The sequence below is a fragment of the Mobula birostris genome, chromosome 10, assembly GCF_030028105.1.
Source record: "Mobula birostris isolate sMobBir1 chromosome 10, sMobBir1.hap1, whole genome shotgun sequence".
NCBI classification, from domain to species: domain Eukaryota; kingdom Metazoa; phylum Chordata; class Chondrichthyes; order Myliobatiformes; family Myliobatidae; genus Mobula; species Mobula birostris.
Window position 1 is genome coordinate 67,990,736 of NC_092379.1, and position 14,332 is coordinate 68,005,067.

General features: G+C 45.1%; 1 protein-coding gene across 2 annotated transcripts in view; it reads left to right on the forward strand.

Moving 5' to 3' along the window:
• Window positions 1-8,474: 8,474 nt before the first annotated feature.
• The window catches only part of LOC140204086 (interferon-gamma-inducible GTPase 10-like), a 37,246-nt gene continuing 31,388 nt past the window's right edge, over window positions 8,475-14,332 (forward strand). Inside the window, exons 1-3 of one of the 2 annotated variants that reach the window (XM_072270406.1) lie at window positions 8,475-8,627; window positions 8,985-9,228; window positions 11,859-11,990. In XM_072270406.1, the coding sequence (XP_072126507.1) occupies window positions 11,971-11,990 (20 nt within the window). In that variant the 5' untranslated portion in view covers window positions 8,475-8,627; window positions 8,985-9,228; window positions 11,859-11,970. Of the gene's footprint in view, window positions 8,628-8,984; window positions 9,229-11,503; window positions 11,720-11,858; window positions 11,991-14,332 lie in introns of those variants that run through there. The other variant, XM_072270407.1, reaches the window with a different exon arrangement.

The following is a 14,332-nucleotide window of genomic DNA, read 5'->3' on the forward strand; positions in this document are numbered from 1 at the left end:
TTACTGTCTGGTATGGAGGGGCTACTGCACAGGACCAAAAGAAACTGCAGAAGATTGTAAATCTAGTCAGCTCCATCTTGGGTACTAGCCTACAAAGTACCCAGGACATCTTCAGAGAGTGGTGTCTCAGAAATACAGCACCCAGGGCATGCCCTTTTCTCATTGTTACCATCAGGTAGGAGGTACAGAAGCCTGAAGGCACACACTCAATAATTCAGAAACAGCTTCTTCCCTTCTGCCATCTAATTCCTAAATGGACATTGAATCTTTGGATATAACCTCACTTTTTTTAATATTTCTGTTTAAGCATGTTTTTAAAAACTCTATTCAATATATGTAATTGATTTACTTGTTTATTATTTTTTTTAATTTTATTATTATTTATTATTATTATTATTACTCTGTTAGATTATGTACTGCGTTGAACTGCTGCTGCTAAGTTAACAAATTTCACGTCACATGCCAATGATAATAAACCTGATTCTGATTCTGATTCTGGATTTGATGCAGTACATCGTGGGTAAAATCCTCCCAACCATTGAGCACATGTACATGAAACATTGCCGTAGAAAAGCAGCATCTAACGTCAAAGATCCTCACCATCCAGGACATGCTCTTTTCTCAATGGTGCCATCAGGTAGAAGGTACAAGTGCCTCAGGAATTGCACCAACAGGTTCAAGAACAGTTACTACCCCGATCAGGCTATTGAACAAAAGTGGATAGTTACACTCATTTAAGGGACTGTGTTATATTGTTATTTCATGTTCATTATTTATTGCTAATTATTTATCTCGGCACTTGCATGGTTTGCTTACAGTTAAAAGTTCCTGATGTTTATAGTTACTATTCTATAGATGTGCTAAATCTGCCAGCAGTAGAAGATAGGTGGAGCACCTGTCTTTCTCATTGCCTGGGTGTTTTTCTTAAAAACAGTAGACAGTGCACAAGCGCAGGAAGTGTCACAGGCATTGGCGGCAGCAGAAGGCAGGTGGAGCACCACCAAATGCAGTGAGTTTTTTCTCCTTGCGTGGGGGTTATTCTTATTTTTTAAACCATAAAGAAAGATAGGGTCTAGCGGAGTGGCCATCATTTCAGCAGCCATCGTCACTGTGGGGGCTAGAATGAGAGTGGGAACTTGGAGGCTTTGACTCAAGAGGCTGCAATGAGAAGAGTCTGAGGCCAAATGAACAGGTAAGAAGGATAGCTTTCCCCTTTCATTATTGCTGATTCGGTCTTGGTTGCCCATAGTACAGTGCAGGCAGGGTGGCAGATATGGCAGTGGAATGCTCCTCCTGTATTTATGGGAATTCACAGAACAATAGACAATAGACAAAAGGTGCAGGAGTAGGTCATTCAGCACTTTGAGCCAGCACCACCATTCACTGTGATCATGGCTGATCATCCACAATTAGTACCCTTTTCCTGCCTTCTCCCTATATCCCTTCACTCCACTATCTTTAAGAGCTCTATCTAACTCTTTTTTGAAAGAATCCAGAGAATTGGCCTCCACTGCCTTCTGAGGCAGAGCATTCCACAGAACCACAACCCTCTGCGTGAAAAAGTTTTTCCTCAACTCCATTCTAAATTGTCTACCCCTTATTCTTAAACTGTGGCCTCTGGTTCTGGACTCCCCCAACATCGGGAACATGTATCCTGCTTCTAGTGTGTCCAATCCCTTAATAATCTTATATGTTTCAATCAGATCCCCTCTCATCCTTCTTAATTCCAGTGTATACAACCCCAGTTGCTCCAATCTTTCAAAATATTACAGTCCTGCCAGAACCTGATGGTCTCCCTTATGACGATATCTGTGGGAAGTACAGCCAATGCCAGCTCCTGAAATATTACTTTAAGGTGATGGTGATGGAGATGGAGTTGGATGAAATAAGGATCATCCGGGAGACCAAGCAGCTGATAGCTAAGACTTGGGAGCAGTTGGTTACACCCACTGTGCAGAATTCAGGGAGTAGATGGGTGAACACCAAGAGAGGTAAAGGGAGAAAGAAGTCAGTGTAGGTTTCTCTTGTGGCCATTCCCCTCAGCAACAGCCCTTTGGTTACTGCTGAAGGAGATGACCAGTCTGGGAAAGGTAGCAGCAGCCAGACCAAAAGCACTGTAGTAGGCTCTGAGACTCAGAAATGTAGAGTGCAGTCAGGTGAAGCAATAGACATAGGCAACTCGATAGTTAGGGGGACAGATAGGAGATCCTGCAGCAGCAAAAGACACATCCGGATAATGTGTTGCCTCCTGGGTGCTAGGGTCGAGGATGCCTCTGAGTGGTTGCAGATTATTCTTAAGGGTGTGAGTGAGCAGCCGGAGGTCGTGGTACATGTTGATACCAATGACAAAGGCAAGAGAGGGGTAGAGATCCTATGCGGTAAGTTTAGGAAGTTAAGAAGGAGGCTAAAGAACAGGACCTCCAAGATGCTAATCTCCAGATTACTCCCAGTGCCATGAGCTAGGGAAGGTCAGAACAGGAAGATAGCGCAGATGAATGAGTGGCTGAGGAGATGGTGCAGGGAGCAGGGTTTCAAGCTCTTGTATCATTGGAACTTTTTCAATAGACAATAGGTGCAGGAGTAGGCCATTTGGCCCTTTGAGCCAGCACCGCCCTTCACTGTGATCATGGCTGATCATCCACTATCAGTATCCAGTTCCTGCCTTATCCCCATAACCTTTGATTCCGCTTTCTTTAAGAGCTCTATGTCATGGTCCGGTCCGTGAAGTCCATATTCCGGTTCACGGTCCGGTCCATCGACCCTTGCTCCAGGTTTTCCTATCTATCCTGTTTCTGTTCCTGTTGAGCTCTATTTGAGGCAGCTGATGCTCGTTGGGGCTGGCTGCATAAATACCTCCAGAGATCAGGGTGTGGCTGCTGGATTGTTCTTGTCCTTACTACTCGTATCCCTTCCTCTGCTTCCTGTTTCCTCGCCTGAAGCCCTGCCTTGTCTTGCCGGTAACTCTTGCCTCGCCTGAAGTTCTCGTCTCGCTTTGCTTTGCCAGAAGCCTTGCCTTGTCTTGTTGGTAACTCTCACCTCGTCTTGCCTGCAGTCTTGTCCTGGAACCACCCTGTACCTAGCTTCCTTCCTGTCCCTTGCCTCGGCCCAGGTAAGCCAGGCCGTCTTGCCATTACCTGGGGTTGGTTCTGTCCCTTCCTGTCCCTTGCCTCTGTTGGGTGTCGATCCGTGCCATGCCCAGGAGAACCACACCCTGCTCAGGTGTACCGCGCCCTGCCCAGGTGTACCGCGCCCTGCCCAGGAGTCACCTCAAGTCTCCTGCCTCCAGCCTCCTGCCAAGCTTCGCCTCAAGTTTCCTGCCTCCAGACTGCAGCCTCCTGCCAAGTCTCAAGCCCGAAGACTCCAGCCTCCTGCCAAGTCTCAAGCCCGAAGACTCCAGCCTCCTGCCAAGTCTCAAGCCTGAAGACTCCAGCCTCCTGCTTAGCCTCAAGCCCAAAGACTCCAGCATCTAGCCCCTAGCCTCTCGCCAAGTCAAGCCAAGTCTCTAGCCTCTAGCTTCTAGCCTGAAGACTCCAGCCTCATCCTGCCTGCCTGCCAAGCCTCGTCCTTGCCTAGTTCTGGGGTCCAGTCTCCGGCTTGGAGTCCAAGCCCGGGCTCCTAGCTCTCTTGTTCAGTCCTGTTCTGGGTTCCTGGTTTTCCTGTCCATGTCCTTGCCATCGCCCTGTATCCTAGTCCTGTCCCTAGTACTTCAGTGTCTGTGTCTTGCATTTGGGTCCGTTCCCAGCCACCAACTTATGACACTCTATCTATCTCTTTCTTGAAAGCATCCAGAGACTTGGCCTCCACAGCCTTCTGGGGCAGAGCATTCCATATATCCACCACTCTCTGGGTGAACAAGTTTTTCCTCAACTCCATTCTAAATGTCCTACTCCTTATTCTTAAACTTTTCTGGGAAGGTGTGACCTGTACAAATGGGTTGCACCTGAACTGTTGTGGGGGGGGGGGGGGGGGTGGAACCAATATTCGGGGAGGAAGCCAAATCACGTACAAGAGAAAATCTGCAGATTCTGGAAATTTGAGCAACACACACAAAATGCTGGAGGCCAGGCAGCACCTATGGAATAAATACAGTCAAATTGTCCTGCCTTAAGGTTTTGGCCCGAAACGTCGACTGTATATTTTCCATAGATGCAGCCTGGCTTACTGAGTTCTTCCAGCATTTTGTAAGTGGTCCTGGGAGGGAGGTTTGCTAATGCTATTGGGGAGGGTTTAAACTAGATTTGCAGGGGGATGGGAACCGAAGTGAAGAGACAGAAGATGAGGCAGTTGGCACAGAAGTAGAGACAGCTTGCAGGGAGTTTGTGAGGAAGCATAGGCAGATAATAGAGCAAAGTTGCACTCAGACAGATGGGTTTGAGATGTATCTATGTTAATGCAAGGAGTATCATATACAAGGTGGATGAATTTAGAGCATGGATCAATACGTGGAACTATGGCTTGGATGTCGCGGGAGCAGGAATGGCTGCTGAATGTGCTGGACTCCAGATGTTTCAAAAAGGACAGGGAGGGAGGCAAAAGAGGTAGGGGCATGGCATTGCTAATCGGGGATAGTATCACAGCTGCAGAAAAGGAGGAACTCATATAGGGTGATTTTAACTTTCCTAATATTGATTGGCATCTCCTTAGAGCAAGTGGTTTCGATGGGGTGGAGTTCATTAGATGTGTTCAGGAAGGTTTCCTGATGTAATATGTAAATAAGCCAACTAGAGAAGAGGCTGTACTTGATCTGGTATTAAGAAATGAACCTGGTCAGGTGTCAGATCAATCGATGGGTGAACGTTTTGGAAGCAGTGATCACAATTCTATCTCCTTTCCCATAGGACTGGAGAGGGATAGGAGCAGACAATTTAGGAAAACATTTAATTGGGGTAGGGGGAAATATGATGCTGTCAGGCAGAAACTTGGAAGCATATATTAGGAGCAGATTTTCTCAGGGAAATGCGCAGCAGAAATGCGTCAAATGTTCAAGGAACATTTGCATGGAGTTCTGCATAGGTATGTTCCATTGAGACAGGGAAAGGATGGTAGAGTGAAAAAACCATGGTGTACAAAGGATGTAGAAAATCTAACTGAGAAGAAAAGAAAAGCTTACCAAATATTCAAGAAACTAGGTTCTGTTAGAGCTCTTGAAAATTACAAGGTTGCCAGGAAGGAGCTTAAGAATGAAATTAGAATAGCTATAAGGGTTCTTGTGAGGGCCTTGGTGAGGAGGAATAAGGAAAACCCCAAGGCATTCGACAAGTATGTGAAAAGCAAGAGGATGAGCCATGTGAAAATAGGACCAATCTGGTGCAATAGTAGAAACATGTGCATGGAGTCAGAGGAAGAAGCGGTGGTACTTAATGAATACTTTGCTTCAGTATTCACCAGGGAAAAGTTCCTTGACAATTGTGGGAACAACTTATAGCAGACTGAAACACTTGAGCATATAGACATTAAGAAAGGGGATGGGCTGGAGCTTTTGCAAAGTATTAAGTTAGATAAGTCACCAGGTCTGGATGAGATATATTCCAGGCTACTGTTGGAACTGAGGGAGAAAATTGCTGAGCCTCTAAGGATTATCTTTGTATCATCAATAGAGACGGGAGAAGTGCCGGAGGACTGGAGGGTTGCAAGTGTCGTTTCCTTGTTCAAGAAAGGGAGTAGAGATAACCCAGGAAATTATTGACCAGTGAGTCTGACTTCAATCGTGGGCAAATTGTTGCAGAAGATCCTGTGAGGCAGGATTTATGAGCATTTGGAGAGACATAATCTGATTAGGGATCGTCAGCCTGGCTTTATCAAGTGCAGGTCGTGCCTTACAAGGCTGATTGAATCCTTGAGGATGTAACAAAATACATTGATGAAAGTAGAGCAGTGGATGTAGTGTATATGGATTTCTGTAGAGCATTTGTTAAGGTTCCCAATGCAAGGTCCATCCACAAAGTAAGGAAGCATAGGATTCAAGGCAACCATGCTTTGTGGATCCAGAATTGGCTTGCCCATAGAAGGCAAAGGGTGGTTGTAGATGGTCCATATTCTGCATGGAGGTCAGTGACCTGTGGCGTTCTGTAGGGCTGTGTTCTGGGACCCTTCCCTTGATTTTTATAAATGACCTGGATGAGCAATAGGAGGGTGGGTTAGTAAATTTGCTGATGACACAAAGGTTTGGGGTGTGTCATGGTCTGGTCCGTGAAGTCCGCATTCTGGTTCACCGTCCGGTCCGTGGACTCAGGGCTCTGGGTCTTCCAGCTGTCCCTTGTTTTGGTTGAGTTAATCATAGGCACCTGATTCCCATCTCAGGGCTTGGAATATAAGTGGCCTTGGGGTTGGGTCTGGGCTGCTGGTTTGTCTTGTCAAGATTCCCTGGGAGTAATCTGCCAGTGGAAGGCTAGAACAGCCTTCTTTAAGCCGTGTTGGGGAATCATCCACTCATGGAGCCTTGTTGTCAGTAGTTGGAGCTGTCTTTGCAGTATGGATTCGGCTGTTTCCCGGGCCAGCTGAGTGACCATCAGCCGCACCGAGCTAGGTAGGGATCTGGCTGTTTCTGTAGCCAGCTGAGGTCGCTGGCCGTAACTGTGTCTCGGAGCAACCCTGATGTAGAGATGGAACTGTCTGTCATTCTTCGGTGTTTGTCTCTTTTTGTCCTCGCCTCCATGGGGTAAATTAAGCCATTCTGCCATTGCCCTGCAAGGGGATCTGTCTTGTCTTGTCTTGTCCTCACCTCTGTGGGGTAAGTCAGGCCATTCTGCCATTACCCTGCAGGGGTACCTGTCTTGTCTCGTCTTTGCCTCTGTTGGGTAAGTCTGGCCGTTCTGCCATTACCGATGGATGTTCCTGTCCGACCTTGGTGTGGAGATGAAGCTGAGACCCGGTTTGTCTAAGTATAAGTCCTGGCTCTGGGTCTATGTACTGTCCTGTCTCATGTTGGTGTTGTGTTAAAGATGAGTCCTGGCTTTTCGAAGGATCAGTCCCGGCTCTATGTCTATGCACTGTCCTGTCTCATGTTGGTGTCATGTTAAAGATGAGTCCTTGCTTTTCAAAGCATAAGTCCTGGCTCCATGTTGATGTACAGTTCCCAGTCTGTCTCCGAGCTCCAACCTCCGAGTTATCAGCCTCTGCATTCCAAGACCCAAGAGGCCAGCCTGTCTGCAAGCTCAAGCCTCAAGACTTGCCTGAGCCCGAGGCAAGACCCAGGTTTTGGGTCCTTGTCAGTCCCTAGATCAGAGCCCAAGCCCTGGCTCCTAGTTCATGGTTCCTAGTCCAGTTCCCTGTCTATTCCATGTCCTAGCCCAAATCTGCATTCTTGTCCCTGCTCCTTGTCTGTATCCTGTCACGTCCTTACTCTAGTCAAGTCCTGTTCCTTGTACTTCAGTGACCATGTCTTGCATTTGGGTCCATTCCCAATGCCCACATTGTGACAGGGTGTTGCAGATGGTCTGCAGATTTGTCAGAGGTTACAGCAGGACATCGATAGGATGCAGAACAGGGCTGAAAAGTAGCAGATGGAATTCAACCCAGATAAGTGTGAAGTGGTTTATTTTGGTAAGTTAACTTTGAAGGCAGAATATAATATGAATGTCAAGACACTTGCCAGTGTGATGGATCAGAGAAATCTCGGGGTCAGTGTCCACAGGACATTCAGACCTGCTGCACAGTTTGACAGTGTTGTTAAGAAGGCTTATGGTATGTTGGCCTTCATCAACTGTAGGATTGAGTTCAAGAGCCGTGAGGTAATGTTACAGCTACATAAGACCTTGGCAGACCCCATTTGGAGTATTGTGTTCAGTTCTGGTCATCTCACTACAAGAAGAATGTGCATACTATAGGGAGATTTACAAGGATGGTGCCTGGATTGAAGAGAATGCCTTATGAGAATAGGTTGAGTGAACTTGGCCTTCTCTCCTTGGAGCAACGGTGGATGAGAGGAGACATTATAGAGTTGTATAAGATGGTGAGAGGCATTGATCATGTGGATAGCTGGGGCTGAAATGGCTAACATGAGGGGGCATAGATTTAAGGTGTTTTGAATTAGTACAGAGGGGATGTCAAAGGTAAGTTTTTCACAGAGAGAGCGGGGGTGTGTGGAATGCACTGTTAGCGATGGTGGTAGAGGTGGATGCAATAGGATCTTTTAAGAGACCCTTTGATAGGTACATGGAGCATAGAAAAGAGGGCTATGCATTAGGAAAATTCTAGTTAATTTCTGGATAAGGTTACATGATCGGCCCTGTAATGTGCTGTAGATTTCTATGGTCTATATTCTATGTTCTCTGTTAAGAATCTCCAGATTGTATGTGGTGACATATATGTACTCTGATAATAAAATTTCCTTTGAACTTTAGAAATTAGAGGCGTTGGTGCACTTTTCTGATCGTGCAGGATGTGGTCGGAGACCATGAAAAGATTTGTAAGATGTGCACTCCTGGGATTTCAAAACTGCTTGCAGCTTCCACTCCCATGCCGCAGATGTAAACAGGGTGTGACTGGTGCGAGTTCTCCTGAAGTCAATAATCATCTCCTTTGTCTTGTTGACCTAGAGGAAGAGGTTGTTAGCCTGGCACCAGGCCTGGAATTAACATTATCGAGATGTGCTTGGAGAGATCAAGTTGAGGGCGTGGGTTGGCTTTGTAAGTATCGTGTCTGTTTGTATAAACATGGTCGAATCTGATTTCCCCCTAGTGGCCATAGTGACGTCTTAGTGGAATTTGGGTAAAATCTCCTGTAACCAGTTAGGATACTCCCCACTGTGCATCTATAGAAGTTTGTCTCTCATTATTTTATATTTATAGAAGTCTCTCACGTGCTATTTAACTCTTCATGTTGCCCACCAAACCGCAGGACCTTAGATTGCTTTGGCTAGTCGGCTGCGGTAAACTATTCCAAACGTAGATGGCTGTCTGAAGAATTCAGAAATGTATAAATTGATTGGCATGCGTGTAGGACTATATTGCAGGGATCTAATAAAGACCGTTCTGCAATCACAGGGTTTCTAAGTGCACTGTCAGCACTCTTGACACACCCAACCAACAGAATAAAAAGAAGCTACCCGGCAACAAGTAATCACATAGATATCTTTATTTCTTATTGGATGACACACATCGATCTGTCCAATCAATGAGAAGTACACCGTGTGAATGAGAGGAAGCACAGAACGTACAAATCGCAACGGACTGCAGATCAAAGCGGACATTCACTGACGGAGCCTCCTTGATCCAAGATCCGGTGCAGGTAAAGACAAGCAACTGAATGACAAACTAAATCTGTTTATTACTATCATAGAATTTTAATCTTATTAGATAGAAACAATTCTGGGCAGCGTACCCTACCTATTTGTCTCGCTGTAAACGACAGTAAATCCAATATATAGCCTGAATAATTTGAGAAAACTCTTGAACCGGTGTTACTTTTGTCCTATTTTCTGTCCCTTTTACTAGCGTGTAGGCATTTTACATCGGAGATCTGTAGGTTTTCGAGTGAAATTGAAGTTGAGCACGTAACATTAGCAGCAAACTGCCCTAAATTGATGATAAAGAGTTTTGGGTGTTTCCAGGAAACGAGAGCTGTCTGAAGCAAATCACGATTCAAAGTGATCCAGGATGCTGCAAACAAGACAGCAGCTTATTGCAAACCGCCCAGAAAACAAGCGAGGGAAACAACAATTTCCACTTTACGTTTAGTTCACTTTTCCAGCCTGTCTGACTATTCCCAGCACTGAATGAGATGTCATCACACGACCGCTTAACTCAAGGTACAGATGGACTAACAGAATCCTCCTGACCCGCGGACATTGTGGAGAAGGTGCGGAGGCCCAAGCATTTGCGGGCTCGTCTCAAGTTTCAATACGACCAGGTGCCCATGGAAAGATGGCATACAGTTCCTATGGAAAGGCCCAGCCAGTCAGAGGACAGTGGCCACGAAAGATGTTGGAGCCATTTGGCAGAGCGTTGCCTCGATGTTTAGTTGGAGAGAAACTGAAGTGGAGGGTGGTAGGGTCGGTCGTTCAGCAAAGGAAAGTTGGGAGCTAAAACACAATGCCCCGACCTCACTAGTTCCAGCAAGCAGCGCTCTTATCCGGATAAGCATTGGAATCGCTAAAGCACAGAATTCATTGAGTGTGTTCAGAATTCATTCAGGTTCCTGTACCTCCTCCCTGATGAGGAGCAATGTAAAGATGGCAAGTCCTGGGTGTTGGGGGTCCTTAATGATGGTTGCCACATTTCTGAGGCATCACCCCTTGAAGATGTCCTGGTTGCTGCGGGGTTTCAAAATATATCTGTCCACACTAACACGGATATTTGGATATTTCCTCCTACTAGGCATGCGCAGGACACACAGAAAACAAGCGAAGAGGAAACAGTATACTTGGTGCGCGTTTGTCCACTTACAGAGTAGAAAAACTTAAAAGAAATTGTTCTTGGCTCTCGGCAGGAGGACTTAAAACTAAAAAAAAAAGTGTATGGAGGCAACCGACAGAGAGTTCACGGATAGTATGACCCGGCTGACGACGAACATTGAAAAACTGACTAACTCTCTTGCATTAATAAAGCGCCTTGTTAAATGTATAAAACATGTCTGCATCAGTTTTATCTTGTATTTCCATACAATGTTACATTAGGCTGTTACACATCTATTGTCAGAGAAGTACTTGCATAAATAATTAAACCACCTTCATACAAGCAAGGACAGAAAACAGGGCGAAGTGAGTATACTTATTTATTCAGTAAGCTATGGGTCAAAGTATTTGGTGAGTACATTTCTAACTCTTCTGGCTTCAGTCTCATTGCAGTCTGTTCTGAAATTGTTAGCTTCTGCGAAGCGCAGAATCAAATATCGCTGTGATGATTTTACGCTGTGGTATCAATTGTTTGGGGACAATAAAGTAGTAATAATAATAAGAAGAATAATAAGAAGAAAACAATGAAATTCTGCAGTGCCGCTATCTGTTCCAGCAAATCATGACAGTGGTTTTAAAAAGCTCCGGTTACCCCGTACACACTGCGACGGATATTAGGCGTTTTCAGATTTATTCACTCTGGAGACCGTTTCTGAAAATCTCTATTTTCGGGGGTTAAAAATGCCGTTTTAGTGTGGATAGAGGGTCAAAACGAAGAGAAAAAGCTTAGTTTTCAAAATTATCCGGCGTGGTGTGGACATAGACTGAGTTTACAACTTTATGCAGCTTATGTTGATCGTATGCAGTGGCTCTTCCAGACCAGACCGTGATGAAGCCAGTTAGAATTTACTCTATGGTGTAAGATGGTCTCACTGTATTCTCGCTTATCCAAGCTTTATGGATACAATACTGAAAAATCTCATCATCTTGATTTAGTTTAGTATTAACTATACCTTTAGTACTTTATTATTTTCTGTCATGACAAGATGGAATATCAATAAATCAGCTTTTTATTTTAATTTAAGTGCAATTTCACTGGCGTCTGCTGTCCAGAGAAATAACACCTTCCTGTGAATTGCTGGGAGTGTGAGTGCAAAATTTTATTTTCTTCGAATTGATTGCCATGGGCTTTCCACTGAGACAGCAAGTGGTACCTTGCAACACAAGGGTTTCTGTCATTGCACTTGAAGGTAGCAACTGATTTATGTTTGAGAGTCTAGACAATCTCTATTTCCTGAGGTGTATGGCAAGTTCTTCTTCCTTGGAACATTGAGAAGGAAGCACGACTGCCCTCACAATCTCTGTCTTCAAGTTGACTAAAGCAAGGTAAGTCAATGCAGTTGCGTATTTTCAAATTGCTTGCATTAAACCAACACATTAAGAATGATTGTGTGATTTGCTTCAGAGTCTTGGATATGTCTGGTATTAAAACAGAACACACCTCCTTCTCTGTCATCTCTTCTAGAAGTAGAAAAATCACAGAAGGAAAAACAAAAAGGCTCCCCCAAGCATCCAATTAAAGCCCTGTAGGCACTGGAACGTTATACAGGCCAGCCAACAGAAAACAGAGATCAGGAATGGGAGGGTCAAGCTCCAGGTAGGTCAGAAATTACGCGCTTTGTTTCTTCCCAGCTCTCCTGCATCAACAAAACCTGCCAGAGCAGAAGCCGTACCGTGCACAGCTTTCTCTTTCAAACAAGACAGATCTGGCTCTTCAGCAGGTAAAATCCTTTCTATTTGTTTTTGAGATGTGGGTATGGACATCAAGAACATCATAGAGTAGGTTACATGGTCGGCACAACATCGTGGGCCGAAGGGCCTGTAATGCGCTGTAGATTTTCTAGGTTTCTGTGTAACAGCAGTTATTACAAGTTTCTAACTTGCAGCCCATGAGCATGTGGCTGGGACTTGCCTTCTTGAAAAGCTGCATTGTGGATCAATCTGATCCTGTCTTGGGGTTGGCTCACAATTACATCACAGTAGACCTGGTGACATTAAAGGAGCAACAATAGCTTTCCTCGTAATCATAGTGAATGATGGAGATGAAGATACATGAGGAAATGTTATCTCACACTAAAGCCCTGGTCTATTCTCTTAGTGGACATTTTATTGTAGAATAACATAAACAGTCAGCATCATTAAATCTTGCGAGTTTCATTCACTTCGTCCTGTGTGGTATGGGTGGAAAGTGTGGTTGTTTTGGGGAGCATATGATGTACTAGTCCAATGTCTTGAGTGCTGCTAGAGCATGATTCGTGATAGGAAAGTGAGGAGTAATCCTGCATGCATATGACTTCTGCGTCACAGGTATTAGCAGGCCTTGGGGTGACAAGAAATAAGTCACCCACTGGAGAATACTGTTACAAGAATTATCCCTTGTAAAAATGATCAGTGAGGCACAGAGAATTTGTAATTACTGACAATATCTTTTATTTTCTCAATTAAAAACTATGTGGGTTGACAAACTACCTACATGTGTGCAACCTACAGGAGTTCCTGACCCTCCATAAACAGTCAATGAGGAGAAAAGGTATTTCTCAGGAAAGGAGTCTGCGCTGGCCAGGCATTCCTCATGGTCCCGATCTCCATGTGTCTGTGGGGTCATCCATATCTGCGATGGCTGGTCTCTGGTTGCTATAGAGTTATTGCCCCTGTGTATTTGGAGCTCCTGACTCTTACAGTGTTTCTCTTCAACTCAACTGTTGGATCTCCATCCCATTGGCTCATGCTCACCTGAGCTATCTGAGTCACCTTCTTACTGGTCATTGTACAGGGCTACAATTAACATTGTTTCACGGTTCTGCCCACCCCAGCCTTGTGTATTTGAGTCTTTCAACTCTAACTGGTCTGAACCAGTTAAATGAGGTGACCCAGACAGAATCCAACAAAATTACAGATTGCTTCTTTGATAGGTCCGTCATGTTGCATAATAAGTAGCTACTCCTCCAGGGATGTCTCAGATCTAGCATATCATTACTTGAAGTTTCTCATGTTCACATTCAATTGTTCTGATTAGATTGTCCCAGAACAAGAATCATTTCAGAGTCCACACTCTTTACATAACAAATAGCTACTTGTCTGAGAATGGTATCAGGTTTAGCAGGTCATTACCTGAAGCTTCCTGTGTCCACATTCAATTGCTTGATTAGATTATCTAAGAGCAAGAATCAGTTCAGAGTCCTCAAAATGGGATGAAGAAAGACAACTAGTTTGTGCGCCACCCTGAGCAGGGTGAATGTACAGAAGGCAACTGGTCCAGATGGAATACCTGGCCGTGTGCTCAGTTTGTGAAGGGCAGTTGGCCGGGGTCTTCACGGACATTCTTAATCTGTCCCTGGCCCATGCAGTTGTCCCCACAAGCTTCAAGATCTCCACCATCGTGCCAGTGCTGAAGCATTCCACTGCCACGGGCCTGAATGACTTCCATCCAGTTGCACTCACCCCCATCATTGCAAAGTGCTTTGAGAGACTGGTTCTATCACATCTGAAATCCTGTCTGCCCACTACCCTGGACCCCCATTAATTTGCCTATCACACCAACAAGTCAACAGAGGATGCCATCTCCATGGCACTTCACTCTGCCCTGACCCACCTGGACAGCCCCAACTCTTACGTCAGAATGCTGTTCATTGACTTTAATTTGGCATTCAATACTGTGATCCCCTCCAAGCTGATCGCCAAACTTCGCCAGCTTGGTATCAGCTCACCCCTCTGCAATTGGACTTCGGACTTTCTGACTAACAGACCCCAATCAGTCAACTTAGACAACCTCTCCTCCTCCACTCTCACCCTGAAAACCGGCATGCCTCAAGGCTGTGTGCTGAGCCCTCTTCTGTACTCCCTTTTCAACTATTACTGCATTCCTGTACATGGTTCTAACTCCATAATCAAGTTCGCAGACGGCACCATGGTGGTTGGCCTGATCAGAAGAGATGATGA